Here is a 22,750-nt window from a genome sequence, read left to right as displayed (position 1 = left end):
TTCACCAGGAGCGTGTTCTGGTCTGATGTGGCTTGTCTTGTGACTTAAGTTACAAATGGGTCCTAAATTGTCGCGCCAATCCTGGTCGAGCTCCTCCAGGTGGGACTCACTTGGCTTTGAGGGTCTCCTCGTGGCAGTCCCAGTGCTGGTCTTCCACATCCTGTAGTTCTCTCAGGACACGCCCAGGCTTGTAGGCCGCATTGATCAACATGCTCAGCACCTGCACGGGGACACACAGGAGAACACACTTTCTTTTAAAAAAATACATTTTTTTCTCCCTAGTTTTTTTTCTCATTTTCTTTCTCCCTAGTTGTGAAGTGAAGTTTTTTTTTAACCTTTATTTAACTAGGCAAGTCAGTTAAGAACAAAAGCCAGTAGAACACAAACACACAAACCCTCAAACACACTCAAATGAGCAAGGACACACATTCACACACTCTCACTAGGGGGTATCTAGGGAAATTAAAGGCTGTTTTTGCTGAGTTACTGTGTGTGTGTGTGTGTGTGTGTGTGTGTGTGTGTGTGTGTGTGTGTGTGTGTGTGTGTGTGTGTGTGTGTGTGTGTGTGTGTGTGTGTGTGTGTGTGTGTGTGTGTGTGTGTGTGTGTGTGTGTGTGTGTGTGTGTGTGTGTGTGTGTGTGTGTGTAAACAGAAATGACTGACAGCTCACATTAAACTGAAGCTGCTGCTGAGAGACCGCAGGTGGTTAACAAGACATTTCCTTCTCTCCTCCCTCTCCAGTCCTTTAATTAGGCATATGCCTCACCACCTCCTCCAGAGTCTGTTGTTAGTTTTTCTGATCCCATAGGACTCTGGTCAAAAGTAGTGGGAATAGATGCAACCAGTATGTTGATGTTCCTCTACCTACCTCTTTGAGGACCAGAGTGCATTTCCCCGGCCCTACAGCCTGTGGCAGCTCAGCGATGCGCCCCTTGTTCAGGTAAGGGCCAGAGAAACAGCGGTGGTTCACGTAGATCCTGGAGCAACAGTATCTCCCATTGGCTGAGCCTGAGGAGGAGAGAGAGAAGCATCATGGGACATCTGACAATCCTCCAATGACAGACAGGTATAAGATTGTCAGGCAGCCTATTCAGTTCAATCTCTTGATAGACTATATAGAAGTCCAATTATTTTTTTCATTATCAGAATTGGGCTGTGTTTAGACAGGCAGCCCAATTCTGATAGATGTTCTTACTAATTGGCCTTTTGACCGATCTGAAAAAGATCTGATGTAAAAAGATCTGAAAAAGATCTGATGTAAAAAGATCTGATGTGACTGTTCAAAAGACAAATGAGTAGAAAAAAAGATCAGAATTGGGCTACCTGTGTAAAAGCAGCCTAACACTTACATTATGAATGAGCTGTTCTAAAAATCCAATGGCTTGTTAACGAGGCTTGTATTAGAGGTGTGCTGCACATAATGTAGTGTGATGCCACACCTCAGTTTACACTTTGTTACTCATACAACTGGAATTGCACAGCTCCGGTTGAATAGTAATTAGACAAATGATAAATATGCATGAGCGGAATTTAGAAGGACATGCGTCTCTTATGGACATCATACTGATGCACCTCCCCACACACACAATGAACAGAGCATTGGCACACACACACCCTTAAAACATAACATTGGCCGTGTAAAATGTTGAGAGGAGTGCTAACAGAAGTGTTATATTGATCAATATGTAGCAGTTTGTCAGAACGCAACACTTCTCTGAGAGCTGTGAGGTACCAATCAGCGATTGTGAAGAGCAACTGTTAGACGAATGTTGTTTGCTCATCAATATGAATCTGCTTTGAAACAGGTGTGGCTAGCACACACACACACACACACACACACACACACACACACACACACACACACACACACACACACACACACACACACACACACACACACACACACACACACACACACACACACACACACACACACACACACACACACACACACACACACACAGGGCTTTTCCATGTTAATCATTAACTCTCATTTTCATTAATAGCTGTAAATAAATCATCACATACAGTTGATGTCGGAAGTTTACATACACCTTAGCCAAATACATTTAAACTCAGTTTTTCACAATTCCTGACATTTAATCCAAGTAAATATTACCTGTCTTAGGTCAGTTAGGATCACCGCTTTATTTTAAGAATGTGAAATGTCAGAATAATAATAGAGATAATTATTTCTTTCAGCTTTTATTTCTTTCATCACATTCCCAGTGGGTCAGAAGTTTACATACACTAAATTAGTATTTGGAAGCATTGCCTTTAAATTGTTTAATTTGGGTCAAAAGTTTCAGGTAGCCTTCAACAAGCTTCCCACAATAAATTGGGTGAATTTTGGCCCATTCCTTCTGACAGATCTGGTGTAACTGAGTCAGGTTTGTAGACCTCCTTGCTCACACACACTTTATCAGTTCTGCCCACAAACTTTCTATAGAATTGAGGTCAGGGCTTTGTGATGGCCACTCCCAATACCTTAAGTTTGTTGTCCTTAAGACATTTTGCCACAACTTTGGAAGTATGCTTGGGGTCATTGTCCATTTGGAAGACCCATTTGCGACCAAGCTTTAACTTCCTGACTGACGTCTTGAGATGTTGCTTCAACATGATGCTGCCACCCACGTGCTTCACGGTTGGGATGGTGATCTTCAGCTTGCAAGCCTCACCCTTTTTCCTCCAAACATAAAGATGGTCATTATGGCCAAACAGTCCTATTTTTGTTTCATCAGACCAGAGGACATTTCTCCAAAAAGTACGATCTTTGTCCCCATGTGCAGTTGCAAACCGTAGTCTGGCTTTTTTATGGCGGTTTTGGAGCAGTGGCTTCTTCCTTGCTGAGTGGCCTTTCAGGTTATGTCGATATAGGTTATGTCGACTTGTTTTACTGTGGATATAGATAATTTTGTACTGGTTTCCTCCAGAATCTTCACAAGGTCATTTGCTGTTGTTCTGGGATTGATTTGCACTTTTCACACCAAAGTACATTCATCTCTAGGAGACAGAACGCGTCTCCTTCCTGAGCGGTATGACGGCTGCGTGGTCCCATGGTGTTTATACTTGCATACTATTGTTTGTACAGATGAACGTGGTACCTTCAGGTATTTGGAAATTGCTCCCAAGGATGAACCAGACTTGTGGAGGTCTATATTTTTTTCCTGAGGTGTTGGCTGATTTATTTTGATATCAAGCAAAGAGGCACTGAGATTGAAGGTAGGCCTTGAAATACATCCACAGGTACACCTCCAAATTACTCAAATCATGTCAATTAGCCTATCAGAAGCTTCTAAAGCCATGACATCATTTTCTGGAATTTTCCAAGCTGTTTAAAGGCACAGTCAATTTAGTGTATGTAAACTTCTGACACACTGGAATTGTGATACAGTGAATTATAAGTGAAATAATCTGTCTGTAAACAAGTACTTGTGTCATGCACAAAGTAGATGTCCTAACCGACTTGCCAAAACTATAGTTTGTTAACAAGAAATTTGTGTTTCTTGTTTTAATGACTCCAACCTAAGTGTATGTAAACTTCCGACTTCAACTGTATTTGAATTATGAGTCGTGTTTACCTGTATCCATGGCAATGGGCTCACAGAGGTTGAGAGGGATTGTCTCCACTGGTTGTGGCGGAGCCAACCTACAGACGGAATATCAATCAATCCATGAACCAATCAATCAATCAATCAATCAATCAAGTGAACAGCCAAGCCATTCAATCAACGATACAGCTATTTAAGACCCAGTCAGATTTAGCTTAGTGTGATACATGTCCTTCCCTCAACACAACTGAACAACAACGGAATGAGGGATTATTGATGAATGAGTCCCTTGGGTGAGAGATATGGTAAAAGAGGTTAGATGAGAGAGGTTGACAAAGTGTTACTGAAAGCCTCATATGTCGTCTCTGAACGACCACTACCCTGATCCTTCAGAGCTGCGTTTCCCAGGCGCGACTGAAACATGTCATTTGTCAATATAATAAATCTGTCCTCGGAAAAAAATAAAAGGCCATTTCCAAGTGAACAGCTAGCTACTGTTTCGGGGGGCACGGGCTATGGTCTGAGAGAGAGGGGCCTCGAGGCTTTTTAAGGGTATCTGCTTGAGTGTGTTCTCCATCTAGGAGGTTGTATTGTAAAGTATAGGCCATGCATTTCTGTGGCTGCTGAAATGGCTTGGCAATGCATTGATTTGTTTTTAGAGTGGAATAGCAATCTGTGTGATGGAACTGTTAAAGTGCTGGATGGGGCTTTTCAAGAAGGGAATGGAACAGTGAGGGTTTTAAATTGGAGTGGTTCTCTGTAGTTTTGGAGCATCAGCGAACTTACTGCTTCTCTGGCTGGACGACGGCTATCTTCTTCTGCTGCTGGCCTGCAATCAACACAAAATAATAGGGTTTGCACTGTGTGCTCGTGTGTGCGTGTGTGAGAGAGAGATGCGGGGATACTTACAGACAGGCTTCAGTGGTGGAGTCAAGAGGTAAGCATTGGTCTCACACCATCCTACAGGAAAGATGTCCATGGACTCCACATCCACAATACATTCAGGGACGGACTTAGGCAGGCCTGGAGAGGGACAAAAGAGCATGGGGTAAGACAGCTGTCCACACACACACACACACACACACACACACACACACACACACACACACACACACACACACACACACACACACACACACACACACACACACACACACACACACACACACACACACACACACACACACACCTCACCTTCCAGTCTGAGCCACAGCAGGCGACCCCTGACCTGTGTGATCTGAGCCACACACACCTCGGTGGGCCTGACAGGGTTAACGGCCTCCAGCCACATGTCTTTAGCGAAGCCTCGGCTCTGCCACGCCTACACACACAGACAGACAGCCAATGGGATAAAGGGCAGACATAACAATGGATCCTTCTCACAAGACTTAAGCCACACACATTGTCTGCATAAGCATTCATTTAAAAAAGGTGCAATATGCAGAAATCGCTCAACCATTTCCTGGTTGCTAAAATTCTAATAGTTCACCTCATTTCATTTTGTGACAAAACAAGCAGTCATTGTGTACAGAATCATTGTACCATCTAAACCGTTGTGAAATATATTTTCCATAACACAAAATATTGTATTTTCAGCTGTTTGAATCTGGTATAAAAAATGAAATCTGTGAACACCAGTGCACATAGAACAGACCCAGGGCTTCTTAGACTTGCTTTCAATGATAATGACAGATCTATGACTGACATTTCTATGTGAATTTGGTCGGGTCGTCCAAAAAGTGACATAATGCAGCTTTAAGGGGGGTGGGCACAGGGACGACAAGAGGGAGGAAGAGAAAGGGGAGGGATGGAGAGAGAAGGATGAGGACAGTGAAGAGAAGATGCATGGAGAGAGGGATGGAGAGAGAAGGATGAGGACAGTGAAGAGAAGATGCATGGAGAGAGGGATGGAGAGAGAAGGACAAGGACAGTGAGGAGAAGATGCATGGAGAGAGGGAAGAGTAGAGGGCTGGAGAGAGAAGGATGAGGACAGTGAGGAGAAGATGCATGGAGAGAGGGAAGAGGAGGGATGAGGACAGTGGGGAGAAGATGCATGGAGAGAGGGAAGAGTAGAGGGATGGAGAGAGAAGGATGAGGACAGTGAGGAGAAGATGCATGGAGAGAGGGAAGAGGAGGGATGAGGACAGTGGGGAGAAGATGCATGGAGAGAGTGAAGTGGAGAGGGATGGAGAGAGGATGAGGACAGTGGGGAGAAGATGCATGGAGAGAGGGAAGAGGAGAGGGATGGAGAGAGAAGGATGAGGACAGTGAGGAGAAGATGCATGGAGAGAGGGAAGAGGAGGGATGAGGACAGTGGGGAGAAGATGCATGGAGAGAGTGAAGTGGAGAGGGATGGAGAGAGAAGGATGAGGACAGTGGGGAGAAGATGCATGGAGAGAGGGAAGAGGAGAGGGATGGAGAGAGAAGGATGAGGACAGTGGGGAGAAGATGCATGGAGAGAGGGAAGAGGAGAGGGATGGAGAGAGAAGGATGAGGACAGTGGGGAGAAGATGCATGGAGAGAGGGAAGAGGAGAGGGATGGAGAGAAGGATGAGGACAGTGGGGAGAAGATGCATGGAGAGAGGGAAGAGGAGAGGGATGGAGAGAGAAGGATGAGGACAGTGGGGAGAAGATGCATGGAGAGAGGGAAGAGGAGAGGGATGGAGAGAAAAGGATGAGGACAGTGGGGAGAAGATGCATGGAGAGAGGGAAGAGGAGAGGGATGGAGAGAGAAGGATGAGGACAGTGGGGAGAAGATGCATGGAGAGAGGGAAGAGGAGAGGGATGGAGAGAGAAGGATGAGGACAGTGGGGAGAAGATGCATGGAGAGAGGGAAGAGGAGAGGGATGGAGAGAGAAGGATGAGGACAGTGGGGAGAAGATGCATGGAGAGAGGGAAGAGGAGAGGGATGGAGAGAGAAGGATGAGGACAGTGGGGAGAAGATGCATGGAGAGAGGGAAGAGGAGAGGGATGGAGAGAGAAGGATGAGGACAGTGGGGAGAAGATGCATGGAGAGAGGGAAGAGGAGAGGGATGGAGAGAGAAGGATGAGGACAGTGGGGAGAAGATGCATGGAGAGAGGGAAGAGGAGAGGGATGGAGAGAGAAGGATGAGGACAGTGGGGAGAAGATGCATGGAGAGAGGGAAGAGGAGAGGGATGGAGAGAGAAGGATGAGGACAGTGGGGAGAAGATGCATGGAGAGAGGGAAGAGGAGAGGGATGGAGAGAGAAGGATGAGGACAGTGGGGAGAAGATGCATGGAGAGAGGGAAGAGGAGAGGGATGGAGAGAGAAGGATGAGGACAGTGGGGAGAAGATGCATGGAGAGAGGGAAGAGGAGAGGGATGGAGAGAGAAGGATGAGGACAGTGGGGAGAAGATGCATGGAGAGAGGGAAGAGGAGAGGGATGGAGAGAGAAGGATGAGGACAGTGGGGAGAAGATGCATGGAGAGAGGATTGGAGAGAGAAGGATGAGGACAGTGAGGAGAAGATGCATGGAGAGAGGGAAGAGGAGAGGGATGGAGAGAGAAGGATGAGGACAGTGAGGAGAAGATGCATGGAGAGAGGGAAGAGGAGAGGGATGGAGAGAGAAGGATGAGGACAGTGGGGAGAAGATGCATGGAGAGAGGGATGGAGAGAGAAGGATGAGGACAGTGAAGAGAAGATGCATGGAGAGAGGGATGGAGAGAGAAGGACAAGGACAGTGAGGAGAAGATGCATGGAGAGAGGGAAGAGTAGAGGGATGGAGAGAGAAGGATGAGGACAGTGAGGAGAAGATGCATGGAGAGAGGGAAGAGGAGGGATGAGGACAGTGGGGAGAAGATGCATGGAGAGAGGGAAGAGTAGAGGGATGGAGAGAGAAGGATGAGGACAGTGAGGAGAAGATGCATGGAGAGAGGGAAGAGGAGGGATGAGGACAGTGGGGAGAAGATGCATGGAGAGAGTGAAGTGGAGAGGGATGGAGAGAGAAGGATGAGGACAGTGAGGAGAAGATGCATGGAGAGAGGGAAGAGGAGAGGGATGGAGAGAGAAGGATGAGGACAGTGGGGAGAAGATGCATGGAGAGAGGGAAGAGGAGAGGGATGGAGAGAGAAGGATGAGGACAGTGAGGAGAAGATGCATGGAGAGAGGGAAGAGGAGTGATGAGGACAGTGGGGAGAAGATGCATGGAGAGAGTGAAGTGGAGAGGGATGGAGAGAGAAGGATGAGGACAGTGAGGAGAAGATGCATGGAGAGAGGGAAGAGGAGAGGGATGGAGAGAGGATGAGGACAGTGGGGAGAATATGCATGGAGAGAGGGAAGAGGAGAGGGATGGAGAGAGAAGGATGAGGACAGTGGGGAGAAGATGCATGGAGAGAGGGAAGAGGAGAGGGATGGAGAGAGAAGGATGAGGACAGTGGGGAGAAGATGCATGGAGAGAGGGAAGAAGAGAGGGATGGAGAGAGAAGGATGAGGACAGTGGGGAGAAGATGCATGGAGAGAGGGAAGAGGAGAGGGATGGAGAGAGAAGGATGAGGACAGTGGGGAGAAGATGCATGGAGAGAGGGAAGAGGAGAGGGATGGAGAGAGAAGGATGAGGACAGTGGGGAGAAGATGCATGGAGAGAGGGAAGAGGAGAGGGATGGAGAGAGAAGGATGAGGACAGTGGGGAGAAGATGCATGGAGAGAGGGAAGAGGAGAGGGATGGAGAGAGAAGGATGAGGACAGTGGGGAGAAGATGCATGGAGAGAGGGAAGAGGAGAGGGATGGAGAGAGAAGGATGAGGACAGTGGGGAGAAGATGCATGGAGAGAGGGAAGAGGAGAGGGATGGAGAGAGAAGGATGAGGACAGTGAGGAGAAGATGCATGGAGAGAGGGATGGAGAGAGAAGGATGAGGACAGTGAGGAGAAGATGCATGGAGAGAGGGATGGAGAGAGAAGGATGAGGACAGTGGGGAGAAGATGCATGGAGAGAGGGAAGAGGAGAGGGATGGAGAGAGAAGGATGAGGACAGTGGGGAGAAGATGCATGGAGAGAGGATTGGAGAGAGAAGGATGAGGACAGTGAGGAGAAGATGCATGGAGAGAGGGAAGAGGAGAGGGATGGAGAGAGAAGGATGAGGACAGTGAAGAGAAGATGCATGGAGAGAGGGATGGAGAGAGAAGGATGAGGACAGTGGGGAGAAGATGCATGGAGAGAGGGAAGAGGAGAGGGACGGAGAGAGAAGGATGAGGACAGTGGGGAGAAGATGCATGGAGAGAGGGAAGAGGAGAGGGATGGAGAGAGAAGGATGAGGACAGTGGGGAGAAGATGCATGGAGAGAGGGAAGAGGAGAGGGATGGAGAGAGAAGGATGAGGACAGTGGGGAGAAGATGCATGGAGAGTGGGAAGAGGAGAGGGATGGAGAGAGAAGGATGAGGACAGTGAGGAGAAGATGCATGGAGAGAGGGAAGAGGAGGGATGGAGAGAGAAGGATGAGGACAGTGAGGAGAAGATGCATGGAGAGAGGGAAGAGGAGAGGGATGGAGAGAGAAGGATGAGGACAGTGAAGAGAAGATGCATGGAGAGAGAAGGATGAGGACAGTGAGGAGAAGATGCATGGAGAGAGGGAAGAGGAGAGGGATGGAGAGAGAAGGATGAGGACAGTGGGGAGAAGATGCATGGAGAGAGGGAAGAGGAGAGGGATGGAGAGAGAAGGATGAGGACAGTGAAGAGAAGATGCATGGAGAGAGGGATGGAGAGAGAAGGATGAGGACAGTGAGAAGAAGATGCATGGAGAGAGGGATGGAGAGAGAAGGATGAGGACAGTGGGGAGAAGATGCATGGAGAGAGGGAAGAGGAGAGGGATGGAGAGAGAAGGATGAGGACAGTGAGGAGAAGATGCATGGAGAGAGGGAAGAGGAGGGATGGAGAGAGAAGGATGAGGACAGTGAGGAGAAGATGCATGGAGAGAGGGAAGAGGAGAGGGATGGAGAGAGAAGGATGAGGAGAGTGAGGAGAAGATGCATGGAGAGAGGGAAGAGGACAGTGAGGAGAAGATGCATGGAGAGAGGGAAGAGGAGAGGGATGAGAGAGAAGGATGAGGACAGTGAGGAGAAGATGCATGGAGAGAGGGAAGAGGAGAGGGATGGAGAGAGAAGGATGAGGACAATGAGAAGATGCATGGAGAGAGGGAAGAGGAGAGGGATGGAGAGAGAAGGATGAGGACAATGAGGAGAAGATGCATGGAGAGAGGGAAGAGGAGAGGGATGGAGAGAGAAGGATGAGGACAGTGGGGAGAAGATGCATGGAGAGAGGGAAGAGGAGAGGGATGGAGAGAGAAGGATGAGGACAGTGGGGAGAAGATGCATGGAGAGAGGGAAGAGGAGAGGGATGGAGAGAGAAGGATGAGGACAATGAGGAGAAGATGCATGGAGAGAGGGAAGAGGAGAGGGATGGAGAGAGAAGGATGAGGACAGTGGGGAGAAGATGCATGGAGAGAGGATGAGGACAATGAGGAGAAGATGCATGGAGAGAGGGAAGAGGAGAGGGATGGAGAGAAAAGGATGAGGACAATGAGGAGAAGATGCATGGAGAGAGGGAAGAGGAGAGGGATGGAGAGAAAAGGATGAGGACAGTGGGGAGAAGATGCATGGAGAGAGGGAAGAGGAGAGGGATGGAGAGAGAAGGATGAGGACAGTGGGGAGAAGATGCATGGAGAGAGGGAAGAGGAGAGGGATGGAGAGAGAAGGATGAGGACAGTGGGGAGAAGATGCATGGAGAGAGGGAAGAGGAGAGGGATGGAGAGAGAAGGATGAGGACAGTGGGGAGAAGATGCATGGAGAGAGGGAAGAGGAGAGGGATGGAGAGAGAAGGATGAGGACAATGAGGAGAAGATGCATGGAGAGAGGGAAGAGGAGAGGTATGGAGAGAGAAGGATGAGGACAGTGAGGAGAAGATGCATGGAGAGAGGGAAGAGGAGAGGGATGGAGAGAGAAGGATGAGGACAGTGGGGAGAAGATGCATGGAGAGAGGGAAGAGGAGAGGGATGAGAGAGAAGGATGAGGTGAGGAACTGATGGAGGAAGGAAGCGAAAGTATCTTACGTCGGGGAAGCATGCGTCTGGGGCGGTCTCAGTCCCGCTCTGTTTCAGGTAGTCCGCCCAATCAAAGTCCTGGCTCAGGTAGCCCCTAGGCCGCTCTAGACCAATCCCGTTCTTCAGACACCACTGGACGGGGAGGATGCCCGGCGACTCAGAATGGCACACCAGGGACAGGGGTGTGGCCTCTGAAGTGAGGTCATCCACTGTGACCTGGAAGTAGTGCTCATTGTAGACCTACAGAGAGCCATTATTACCATGGCTGCATTAACACATCAAAACACTTTTAAGGGTATGACTAGATTTGATAATGTTTGTTGGGGGGTGATGCTGTTTGGTGGGGTGTGATACTGTTTGTTGGGGTGTGATACCGTTTGGTGGGGTGTGATACTGTTTGGTGGGGTGTGATCCTGTTTGGTGGGGTGTGATCCTGTTTGGTGGGGTGTGATCCTGTTTGGTGGGGTGTGATCCTGTTTGGTGGGGTGTGATACTGTTTGGTGGGGTGTGATACTGTTTGGTGGGGTGTGATACTGTTTGGTGGGGTGTGATACTGTTTGGTGTGGTGGTGTGGTGTGATACTGTTTGGTGGGGTGTGATACTGTTTGGTGGGGTGTGATACTGTTTGGTGGGGTGTGATCCTGTTTGGTGGGGTGTGATCCTGTTTGGTGGGGTGTGATACTGTTTGGTGGGGTGTGATACTGTTTGGTGGGGTGTGATACTGTTTGGTGGGGTGTGATACTGTTTGGTGGGGTGTGATACTGTTTGGTGGGGTGTGATACTGTTTGGTGGGGTGTGATACTGTTTGGTGGGGTGTGATACTGTTTGGTGGGGTTTGATACTGTTTGGTGGGGTGTGATACTGTTTGGTGGGGTGTGATACTGTTTGGTGGGGTGTGATACTGTTTGGTGGGGTGTGATACTGTTTGGTGGGGTTTGATACTGTTTGGTGGGGTTTGATACTGTTTGGTGGGGTGTGATACTGTTTGGTGGGGTGTGATACTGTTTGGTGGGGTGTGATACTGTTTGGTGAGGTGTGATACTGTTTGGTGGGGTGTGATACTGTTTGGTGGGGTGTGATACTGTTTGGTGGGGTGTGATACTGTTTGGTGGGGTGTGATACTGTTTGGTGGGGTGTGATACTGTTTGGTGGGGTGTGATACTGTTTGGTGGGGTGTGATACTGTTTGGTGGGGTGTGATACTGTTTGGTGGGGTTTGATACTGTTTGGTGGGGTGTGATACTGTTTGGTGGGGTGTGATACTGTTTAGTGGGGTGTGATACTGTTTGGTGGGGTGTGATACTGTTTGGTGGGGTGTGATACTGTTTAGTGGGGTGTGATACTGTTTGGTGGGGTGTGATACTGTTTGGTGGGGTGTGATACTGTTTGGTGGGGTGTGATACTGTTTGGTGGGGTGTGATACTGTTTGGTGGGGTGTGATACAGTTTAGTGGGGTGTGATACTGTTTGGTGGGGTGTGATACTGTTTGGTGGGGTGTGATACTGTTTGGTGGGGTGTGATACTGTTTGATAGAGTTGGTCAGGTAGGCCCACCTGTGTGACAGATACAGGGCAGATGTGGAACGGTTCCGACGGCGACACCATCTCCAGCTTCATCCCCGTCCTGAAGGAGTGTTTGGTCAAGTCTGCATGGTCCTGAAACCACCGGGTTACCGTGGAAAACACACACCTCTTTTAATGGCCACTGCAAACAGGCTTTGTTAACAAACACTAAGCAGTGGGACTAGGCTATACAATTCAAATGTTATTACTTTGATATTACTGACTCGTCTGCTCAACCGCACAAATATGCTCGGAGTTAGAGCAAATAATAGCTATGTGAGTCTGACTAATTGTCTGTGACAGGTGTGTTTGACCTATAGGGACAGATAGAGCTGGCTAGCGTGGCCCTTTGCAACCCACTGACACCCTAGGCCATCAGACAGGTCCCGTCAGATCACTGTCGTCTGTACGACAGGTACACACCCAGACTTAAGAGGGGCGTGGGAAAGGCAGCAGCTTATCACCACACACACACACACCATAAAACACCCACACAATAAACACAACCACACCATAAAACACACCCACAGATAGGAGGAGAGGTGTCTGAGCCACGTAGCATAAACATTTTACAGTGACATTTGAGTAATTTAGCAGGCGCTCTTATCCAGAGTGACTTACAGTTGGTGCATTCATCTTTAGATAGCTCGGTGAGACAACACAGTCGTAGCAAGTACATTTTCCCTCAACAGAGTAGTCAGTGCTTTTTTTTTACCATGGGATTTATTTATGATACTCTTTAAAGTATCAGACTTTTTTTATTTTGTGTGATTTTTTTCCGGGAGATGGGCAGTGACTCCGCTGTCCTGACATTAGGGGGAAGCTTGTTCGGCCATTGTGGAGCCAGGACAGAGAAGAGTTTCAACTGGGTTGAGTGGAATCTGATAACAACATGATATTGTCTGTTAAAATGACTGATTGGAACTCAGGGGTTTGACTACATTGATTAAGTGAGTATTTAATTAGTGTAACTGTTAAACCAGCCGCCCCACATGTCCTGATAGCACACGCAGTAAGAATGGTCACGGGAACTAACGAACCTGCACAAGAGTACACATGAAGTCGGTTGTGTGTAGAAGCACTTCCTGTGTCACAGGGCTACTTCCTGTGTGGCTGACCCTCACCTTAAACACCTCCAGGGGCAGTGGGTTCTTCTGGGCCTCGCTCCGCGCCGCCTCCAGGGCCTCTTGCCACTCGAGGGCGCTCTTCAGGCCACGCAACTCTGAGACGGGAGAGAGATGACAGTCAGAATGTGACTCTGAAACTCAGCATCAAATTAAAAGACCTTACAAATCTCTCCCAACTGTTTATTTAAAGGGATATATTCAGCAATGGCTCACAAAACTACCTTTAACTTCCTTCAAACTGCATGCAGACATACAAATGGTGTCCATGGGTTCATCTGACTCTGGGTTAGTAGAAAGGGCTTCATTGCCAACATCTCACACTATCCCTTTAAGAAAACCTCTCCCAGTGTTTCCCAAATGTCTTTTTTAATTTTTTTTTAATCAGATGCCATTTCAAGGAATACGTCTTACAACCAGATGACCCTCCCCCTCCCACTCTTGACAAACTGGCTTAACTAGAGCTACAGCTGAGACTGGATACACTCATTTGGATTTCTATCGATCATTTGGAGAGGAGATATCTAAAGCTTGATTCCATTTTATGTTCAAATAGTCGGAACGGTATATGTATGTCTGAAGGAACATGTTTGAGTGCCATTACACGTGTGAGTGTGTTGCTATGATTATTGGGATATTGCGTGTTCTGTGGAAAGGTGTTTTTTGACAAAGTCATCAGTTCTGTAGAAGTTGAAACTGAAAGATCTCGAATATGAACAGAGGCCAACATGTTGAGTCATTCAGAGAGACAGAGAGAGACAGACAGACAGACAGACCGACAGACAGACAGACAGACACAGAGACAGACAGAGAGAGAGAGAGAGCCAGAGAGAGATAGAAAGAGAGACACACAGAGAGAGAGAGAGACAGATCGAGAGACAGACCCGAGAGACAGACCCGAGAGACAGACCCGAGAGACAGACCCGAGAGACAGACCCGAGAGACAGACCCGAGAGACAGACCCGAGAGACGGTGGTTTATGATATTGAACAGAGAGAAGGGAAACTCCCAACTACTCTGAACGGTGTAAAACAGTCATAAAAACGTTGACACACGATAGATGATTATGTGTGGGTGTAACATTGATCCTCACTACATCAAGGTTACCATTTGATCCTAATCTATGGCTCTCATGGGATATGATTCATAACCAACACTTAATAAACCGTAAATCCAATAGAGTTGGAGAGTCCTGGAAAGTTGCAGGTTTTTGTTTCAGCCCAGCATTTAAAACTACCACTATTACAGCTAAATGTGACCCAGAGCCCATACCTCCATGCAGCTATGACCCCTCACCCTTACCTGCTGGGGGCTCCAGTGACAGACGGTTCTCCTGAGCCCAGCCTAGTGGGCGGAGCCTCACGTCGAGGTAGAACAGCCAGGTGTCGTGGGCATCGTCTTGAAGACCCACATGGCGCAGGCGGAGCCTCCCACCAACGTTCTGGGCAACGCGGGCAGCCCAGTAGAGTGAGGGGTCAGTGAGGTCCCGTACCTCAATCACCGAACCCTCCACAATCAGATCCACTGTGTTCTTCCCCCTCAGAGGCTAGAGAGAAGGATGGGAAGAGGGAGAGGAGAAGACAGAATTGATGGAAAGTATTCAAATCTGTGTGTACAGTGCCTTCAGAAAGTATTCACACCCCTTGACTTTTTCCACATTTTGTTGTGTTGTAGCCTGAATTTAAAATGGATGATGTCCCCCAGGGCTCAGTTCTTGAACCTCTCCTCTTCTCTCTATACACCAAGCCACTGGGCTCTATCATATCCTCACATGGTCTCTCTTATCATTGCTATGCGGATGACACTCAACTACTTTTCTCCTCCCCCCCTTCTGACACCCAGGTGGCAACATGCATCTCTGCGTGCCTGGCAGATATCTTAGCTTGGATTTCAGCCCACCACCTCAAGCTCAACCTCAACAAGATGGAGCTGATCTTCCTACCGGGGAAGGCCTACCGGCTGAAAGACCTCTCCATCAAAATTCACAACTCCAGTGTCGCCATCCCAGATTACAAAGAACCTTGGCGTGACCCTGGACAACACTCTGTCGTTTTCTGCAAACATTAAAGCAATGACTCCATCCTGCAGGTACATGCTCTACAATATCCGTAAAGTATGACCCTACTACGCAGGTCCTAATCTAGGCACTTGTCATCTCCCGTCTGGACTCCTGCATCTCCCCAAACTCTCCCATGTCATCCCGCTCCTTCGCACACTCCATTGGCTTCAGGTCAAAGCTTGCATCGACTACAAGACCATGGTGCTTACCTACGGAGCAGCAAGAGGAACTTCCCCCTCCCTACCGTCAGGCTATGCTCAAACCCTACACACCCCAACCCGAGCACTCCTTTCTGCCACCTCTGGTCTCTTGGCCCTCCCACCTCTACGGGAGGGCAGCTCCCGCTCAGTCCAGTCCAAGTTCTTCCAGAGCCAGCATCCCCCTAAAGTTAGGACAGCTGAAACTGAAAGTCCCTGCCCATCTTCCGAAAGCACCTGAAACCCTACCTCTTCAAATAATATCTTAAAAGATAAAAGGAAGAGCTAAGCACAGGCAAAATCCTAGAGGAAAATCTGGTTCAGTCTGCTTTCCAACAGAAACTCAGCAGGACAATAACCTAAAACACAAGGCCATAAATACATTGGAGTTTCTTACCAAGACGACATAGAATGTTCCTGAGTTGCCTAGTTACAGTTTTGTCTTAAAATCGTCTTGAAAATCTAAGGCAAGTCTTGAAAGTGGCTGTCTAGCAATGATCAACAACCAACTTGACAGAGCTTGAAGAATTTAAAAAAGTATAATGTGCAACATTTGTCAAATCCAGGTGTGTAAAGCACTTAGAGACTTACCCAGAAAGGCTCACAGCTGTAATCACTGCCAAAGGTGATTCTAACATGTATTGACTCGTGAATAATTATGCGAATGAGATATTTCTGTATTTCATTTTCAAAACATTTGCTAACATTTCTGAAATCCTATTTTCCCCTAGTCATTGTGGGGGTAGTGTGTGTAGATGGTTGAGAACAAAAATCAATGTAATCCATTTTGAATTCAGGCTGTAAAGACAACACAATATGGAATAAGTCAAGGGGTATGAGTTCTTTGACTGCACTTCATGTGTGATATCCCCTCTTTGAGAGGGAACTGGTATTATCTGGGGTGAAACTTCAGCTTGACATACAGAGCTCAACAGATCAGCTAAAGCTCGAAACGTGTTGATGGTTAATACACTGGGTGTCACCTACGCATACACAGTCTCATGATCTCTCTCCCTCGTTCTCTCCGTCTCGTTCTCCCTGTCACACTCCCACCGAGACAGTACTCACCCCTTCCAGTAGGTTTGCTGGTGCGGTCCGTGAGCCAGTCAAGTCCTGGATGAGAAAATCTGTCCAGTCACTGTACTTCTCCTTGATGGCTACGAGACAGAACAGAGGGAGAGAGAGACGGTCAAACGTACTGTGCTGTGCTAGCAAAATTATACATGACAATGCACTTACATATATTAGCACCAGGCTAAGCAATGAAAAACAGTGGAAAATAGTTAGATACGGCACTACAGTACAGAGCAGTCCACATAAACAGGTGTTGAGAGATACAATGGGAGCATGGTAGAAAAAGGCAGGCATGAACGGACACACACACACACACACACACACACACACACACACACACACACACACACACACACACACACACACACACACACACACACACACACACACACACACACACACACACACACACACACACACGTATCACCCTCTCCAGAGCCATTTAAACGGTTGGCTCCCACTCATTTGCATAGGACATGTTTGTTTACTCCACTTTCTGTTTCCCACAGTGCAACAGTAGTGATGTTTAATTCATGGTGCATCGTGGGTCTTGATTTTACTTTGACTCCACGCTGACTCGTGGCTTCCCACAGGCATACACAGCTCTACTTTGGCCAGCACAGTATGAAGATGGGCAGAAACTGCTACTCCAATAGAAATCCCCGAAACACACTTGTAGGCGATGTCATGGCGACATTAGCTAGCTAAACTCGGGCGTGGAAACACTTCGTCGGGTTTAACGGTCGTCTCACATCGGACTGCGTATGCGTTGGCCGTCAAATCAAGGCACTTCTTTGATATAAAGTTGTTTTTGACTCAAATTAAAACGTTTCAGTTTGTCACTTTCATGAGGTTGGAGTAATAACATGTTAAACTACTGAAGACATTGGCTCGAATCGAGGTTGTGCTTTTAGATTAAGACAATTAACACTTAAGGCAGGGGTGTCAAACTCAAATCAGCGCAATGGCCATATTGAAAAAAAAAAACTCCCAATGATTTTGCAGGCCAGACACTGCCAGTTGGCATGCAGCATGTTTGCAGTGCTTGCTGCGACTTGTAGTGCAGCGCATCGCAGGCAGTATGGAAGCAGGCCAAAATGATTTGACAACCCAAGTCTTAACGCAGGCCTCGTGTTTGACACATCATTTTTCACTTCACTCATTGACTTCTCAAACCCCAAAAACCGGCCTGGTCTGCTTGGTCGGTTTCGCAATTGTTGTCCGGAAGTCTCGCGATGTTTAGAGGCTCTGTGGTTTACAAACTCTGTGGTCCTACTAAATCATACACACAAATAGAGTAATCTATTTTTAAGTGATGAGTTATCCACCCCTCTCCAAAGACCTCTACATTTAATGCTCTAGGTTTACAGTCACCAATTGGACGCAAAGATTCTGAGAATATCTGACTCCATGGGGCATGGTGACACGAGTCACAGGAGAACGACTAGTGGCCAGTAGCCTAGATCATGGAGGATTACACCGCTACCTGTCATTAAGCCACGCCACACTTAGAAAACAAATCGAATCATTCATACCTATGGGAGAGAACAGAGGTATTTTCGCCTCATTTTATATTCTCTCATCAGTATATTCTTCTGAAGCCAGATGAGTCCGATTTAGAGAAACAGTCAATTAATTTTCCTAAAAACAAAATCACTCTGTCTCGGCACATGGCCGATCCTTTTTGTCCATACATGGTGCAAATACGGTTGCAAATAATGTCCCTCTGCCCCAGTGCATCTCTCCACACCACCCCTGGTTAATAATAGTGTTTTTTCCACACCCACACACACACACACACACACACACACACACACACACACACACACACACACACACACACACACACACACACACACACACACACACACACACACACACACACACACACACACACACACACACACACACACACACACACACACACACACACACACACACACACACACTCACAGTGCTCCTGTTGATCTTCGGTGTGCAGAAATAGATCAACTATTTTTACAGATCCTCCTAGATTAGTCATCAAGCCATTTAGAATAGGCCACAGAGCAGAATGCAGGCTGCTGCTTCGGCATCTGAACTTCTGCCCCTCCCCCTTTCTGTTCTACCTCCTCGGCTCCCTCCGGTCCAGGGTGTAGTTACAGTACTAGTTTGCATGTAAATGATCATTATTTACTTCCTTTTTCTTGCCCATCCTCCAGGCGATAGACACGGAGGCAAATCCTGACTTCCACAAAACAATAACTGCATAATTTACTTTGAAGGGAGAACCCCCTCTCCCCTTTTCTATCTTTCGTCTTCTCCCCTCCCCCAATCCTCTCCTCTCTTTTGCTATACTGGTAGACATCCAAACAAATATCCAACATACAACAAACAAAAAACATCCGATTTGCATATCCAACAACAAGCCATTGTGTAAACAGACAGGGAAGGCCAATTCAAAAGCCTATTTAAGAGAATCAAAGCCATTATTAAAAGAACAAGTCTGGCCTGTATCATGGCAGGGAGGGATGTTTTCATCTGTGATCACAGCAGTACAGCAGATTCTAATCAGGGCTAATGGGACCAAATTAGACTATTTTTTTTCTCAGTCTCACAAAGTGCTTATCTAGTCATTAGTATTACAGTGGCATGGTAAACCACACTGAGATACAATGTCTATCTACCCAGTCCTCTGGGGGTTCTGTAAGACTGAATTAATAGTATAACCACAGACCCTAGATCAGGCTTTAATATCTACCAGTAACAATCTAATGATCTACTGCTAGTACATAAGTATCCCATTGTTTCACCAGGTGGGTTGGCGACAACAAACTACCGTTTAGAAAAATGCCAAAATAATGTAGAAAGACAAAAATCAACAACAAAGATACAGGTGAATGTTATTTATAGTCAGAACTGTAGCTCAATAGTCACTGAATGACAGCCAACAGGATAGACAAACGCCTCTCTGCTGTGGTAGGCTAAATCATGTGTAGGTGGGGGCTTTTTATGACGAGGGAGACGCCCTAGCTAGTGATGTTAACCGTTAATGTAAAGCCATGTTTACTGCCCCGGGACGTAAGGGGTTAAGAGTGTGTGTAGGTGGGGCGGGGCGTTTGTAAATGGCTATAATGACATGCATGGCTAAACTTAATATCACCTGGGCTAGGTAGAGAACACAGATCCACAAAGAATTTGAAAACAAATCAAATTTTGAAAAACTCCCATATCTACTGGGTGAAATTCCACAGTGTGCCATCACAGCAGCAAGATTTGTGACCTGTTGCCACAAGAAAAGGGCAACCAGTGAAGAACACACACACCATTGTAAATACAACCCATATTTATGCTTATTTATTTTATCTTGTGTCCTTTAACCATTTGTACATTGTTAAAACACTGTGTGTATATATATATATATATATATATATAATATGACATTTGTAATGTCTTTACTGTTTTGAAACTTCTGTATGTGTAATGTTTACTGTTAATTTTTGTTGTTTTTCACTTTATATATTCACTTTGTATGTTGTCTACCTCACTTGCTTTGGCAATGTTAACACGTTTCCCATGCCAATAAAGCCCTTGAATTGAATTGAACAAGACTGGCCCACACTAAACACATCCAGCACTAGTTATATAATCATTATGAAAATGGACGAAAAGCAAATGAGATTGGGAGATGGGACTACACCCATCCACACTACACTACACTACACACCAGGGAAATACAAAGCGGTTGCAAATCAGGTGGTGGAGATGGGGAGGATGGGTCATTTGGGTATCAAATCAGTCCTGGCCTGCTCTTTCTGACTGCCTCGTGTTAGTTGGCTTGCCTTTGACCAGGCTGATGTGTGTGCAGTCCTTCCTGCCAATTAAGGATTCATTCATGCACTATTAAGGACAGACGCAGGTCAAGAGTGTTCACACACACATACAGCTGTCAAGTAGGCCTGAGCCTCATTTCAGCGCCTCCTCTCTAGCAGGTCCTGGCAGGAAGTTGTGAATCTGGTGAATGCATTATGCAAATGACCTCTGTGGGGTTCTGAGAGCAGCGCTGAGCAGCGCTGTCACATGACTAAACTTGTGATACCTTCGAAGCTCCTGACACACACCCACACAGGAACGCAAACACACACACACACACACACACACACACACACACACACACACACACACACACACACACACACACACACACACACACACACACACACACACACACACACACACACACACACACACACACACACACACACACACACACACACACACACACACTGCTATGGGAAACTTGAAATATTATTACACTACACATTCTTTCGCTGCAATACTAATCTCTGTTTATTATCTATGCATAGTCACTTTACCTCTACCTACATGTACATATTACCTCAATTACCTGGACTAACCGGTGCCCCCACACTTTGACTCTGTACCGGTAACCCCTGTCGATGGCCTCATTACTGTTCTTTTACTGCTGCTCTTTAATTATTTCACTTATTTCTCTTAAAACGGCATTGTTGGTTAAGGGCTTGTAAGTAAGCATTTCACCGTTGTGTTCGGCACGTGTGACAAATAAAATTAGACTTGAAACAAGACAGGCTGAAGCCCCACCCCGTCACTCAACAGGGAGGCAGCACACAGACAGGTTCTCCACGCCGTGACTGCTTCTCTCAGCATGTCACTCAACAGATTGTTCCAAAACAACAACAATGCTGCTTTCCACATTGCTTCCAAATATGAATTTTCTCTATTATAATAACAGTTTGTGAATCTTGCTCCTTGCAAAACGCCAGTTAGTCTGAAGGAAACTCATCACTAATGCTACCTTTACTTAAAATGCAAACATTAGCTTTAATACAGGTTGCTACCAGTGTTGGAATAGATCAGCATGTTGATCAGCATGTTTTGTTCAAGGGCATGTTCTGAATCAGATAGCCTATTCTAAAATATGTGTCTAAATATAACTATGCATCTATTCAAATGCTATTAGGGTCCCCTGGGAAACACTGACCAGCACTTTGGTTCCTACCCTATCATAAATCCTACCTAATGTGTCGTCATGCCAAACACCAACCATACAATTACAATAATCTATTCTGTTTCTATGTTTCCAGCAGTTCCCCAAAGCGTTTTAATCTACACTGAACAAAAATAGAAACGCAAAATGCAACAATTTCAAAGATTTGACTGAGTTACAGTTCATATAAGGAAATCAGTCAATTGAAATAAATCTATGGATTTCACATGACTGAGGAATACTGATCTGCATCTGTTGTTCACAGATACCTTTTAAAATAAAGGTAGGAGAGTGGATCAGAAAACCAGTCAGTATCTGCTGTGACCAACATTTGCCTCATGCAGCGCAAAACATCTCCTTCACATAGAATTGATCAGGCTGTTGATTGTTGTCCCACTCCTCTTCAAGGACAGAAGTTGCTGGATATTGTCGCGAACTGAAACATGCTGTCGTATGTGTTGATCCAGAGCATCCCAAACATGCTCAATGGGTGACATGTCTGTTGAGTATGCAGGCCATGGAAGAACTGGGACATTTTCAGCTTCCAGTAATTGTGTACAGATCCTTGCGACATGGGGCCGTGCATTATCATGCTGAAACATGAGGTGATGGCGGCGGATGAATGGCTAGACAATGGGCCTCAGGATCCCGTCACGGTATCGCTGTGCATTCAAATTGCCATAATGCCATCGATAAAATGTCCGTAGCTTATGCCTTCCCATACCATGACCCTACCGCCACCATGGACCACTCTGTTCACAACGTTGACGTCAGCAAACCGCTCGCCCAGCTGAAACCAGTGGCCATCGAAGGTGAGCATTTACCGACTGAAGTAGATTACGATACCAAACTGCAGTCAGGTCAAGAGGATGACGAGCATTTAGATTAGCTCCCCTGAGACGGTTTGACAGTTTGTGCAGAAATTCTTCGGTTGTGCAAACTCACAGTTTCATCAGCTGCCTGGGTGGCTGGTCTCAGACGATACCACAGGTGAAGAAGCCGGATGGGGAGGTCCTAGGCTTGCATGGTCACACGTGGTCTGCGGTTGTGAGACCGGTTGGACGTTTCTCTAAAAAGACGTTGGAGTCGGCTTATAGTAGGGAAATTAACATTATATTCTCTGGCA

At 46.8% G+C, this 22,750-nt stretch overlaps 1 protein-coding gene across 4 annotated transcripts in view; it reads right to left on the bottom strand.

Annotated features, from left to right (window-relative positions):
* Positions 1–22,750, bottom strand: part of LOC124014022 (scm-like with four MBT domains protein 2) — a 52,118-nt gene that overhangs the window by 8,664 nt on the left and 20,704 nt on the right. For all 4 annotated transcript variants that reach the window (XM_046328663.1, XM_046328665.1, XM_046328664.1 and 1 more), the window contains 11 exons: positions 16,611–16,699; positions 14,589–14,832; positions 13,287–13,384; positions 12,154–12,255; positions 10,611–10,841; positions 4,744–4,870; positions 4,459–4,572; positions 4,336–4,378; positions 3,580–3,647; positions 867–1,006; positions 111–220 (listed from right to left, as the gene is read on the bottom strand). In XM_046328663.1, the coding sequence (XP_046184619.1) occupies positions 111–220; positions 867–1,006; positions 3,580–3,647; positions 4,336–4,378; positions 4,459–4,572; positions 4,744–4,870; positions 10,611–10,841; positions 12,154–12,255; positions 13,287–13,384; positions 14,589–14,832; positions 16,611–16,699 (1,366 nt within the window). The remainder of the gene's footprint in view (positions 1–110; positions 221–866; positions 1,007–3,579; positions 3,648–4,335; positions 4,379–4,458; positions 4,573–4,743; positions 4,871–10,610; positions 10,842–12,153; positions 12,256–13,286; positions 13,385–14,588; positions 14,833–16,610; positions 16,700–22,750) is intronic.

The sequence above is a fragment of the Oncorhynchus gorbuscha genome, linkage group LG25 (genome assembly GCF_021184085.1).
Source record: "Oncorhynchus gorbuscha isolate QuinsamMale2020 ecotype Even-year linkage group LG25, OgorEven_v1.0, whole genome shotgun sequence".
Taxonomy (NCBI): Eukaryota; Metazoa; Chordata; class Actinopteri; order Salmoniformes; family Salmonidae; genus Oncorhynchus; species Oncorhynchus gorbuscha.
Note: the sequence above shows the minus strand (reverse complement) of the source record. Positions and strands in the feature narration are given on the sequence as shown.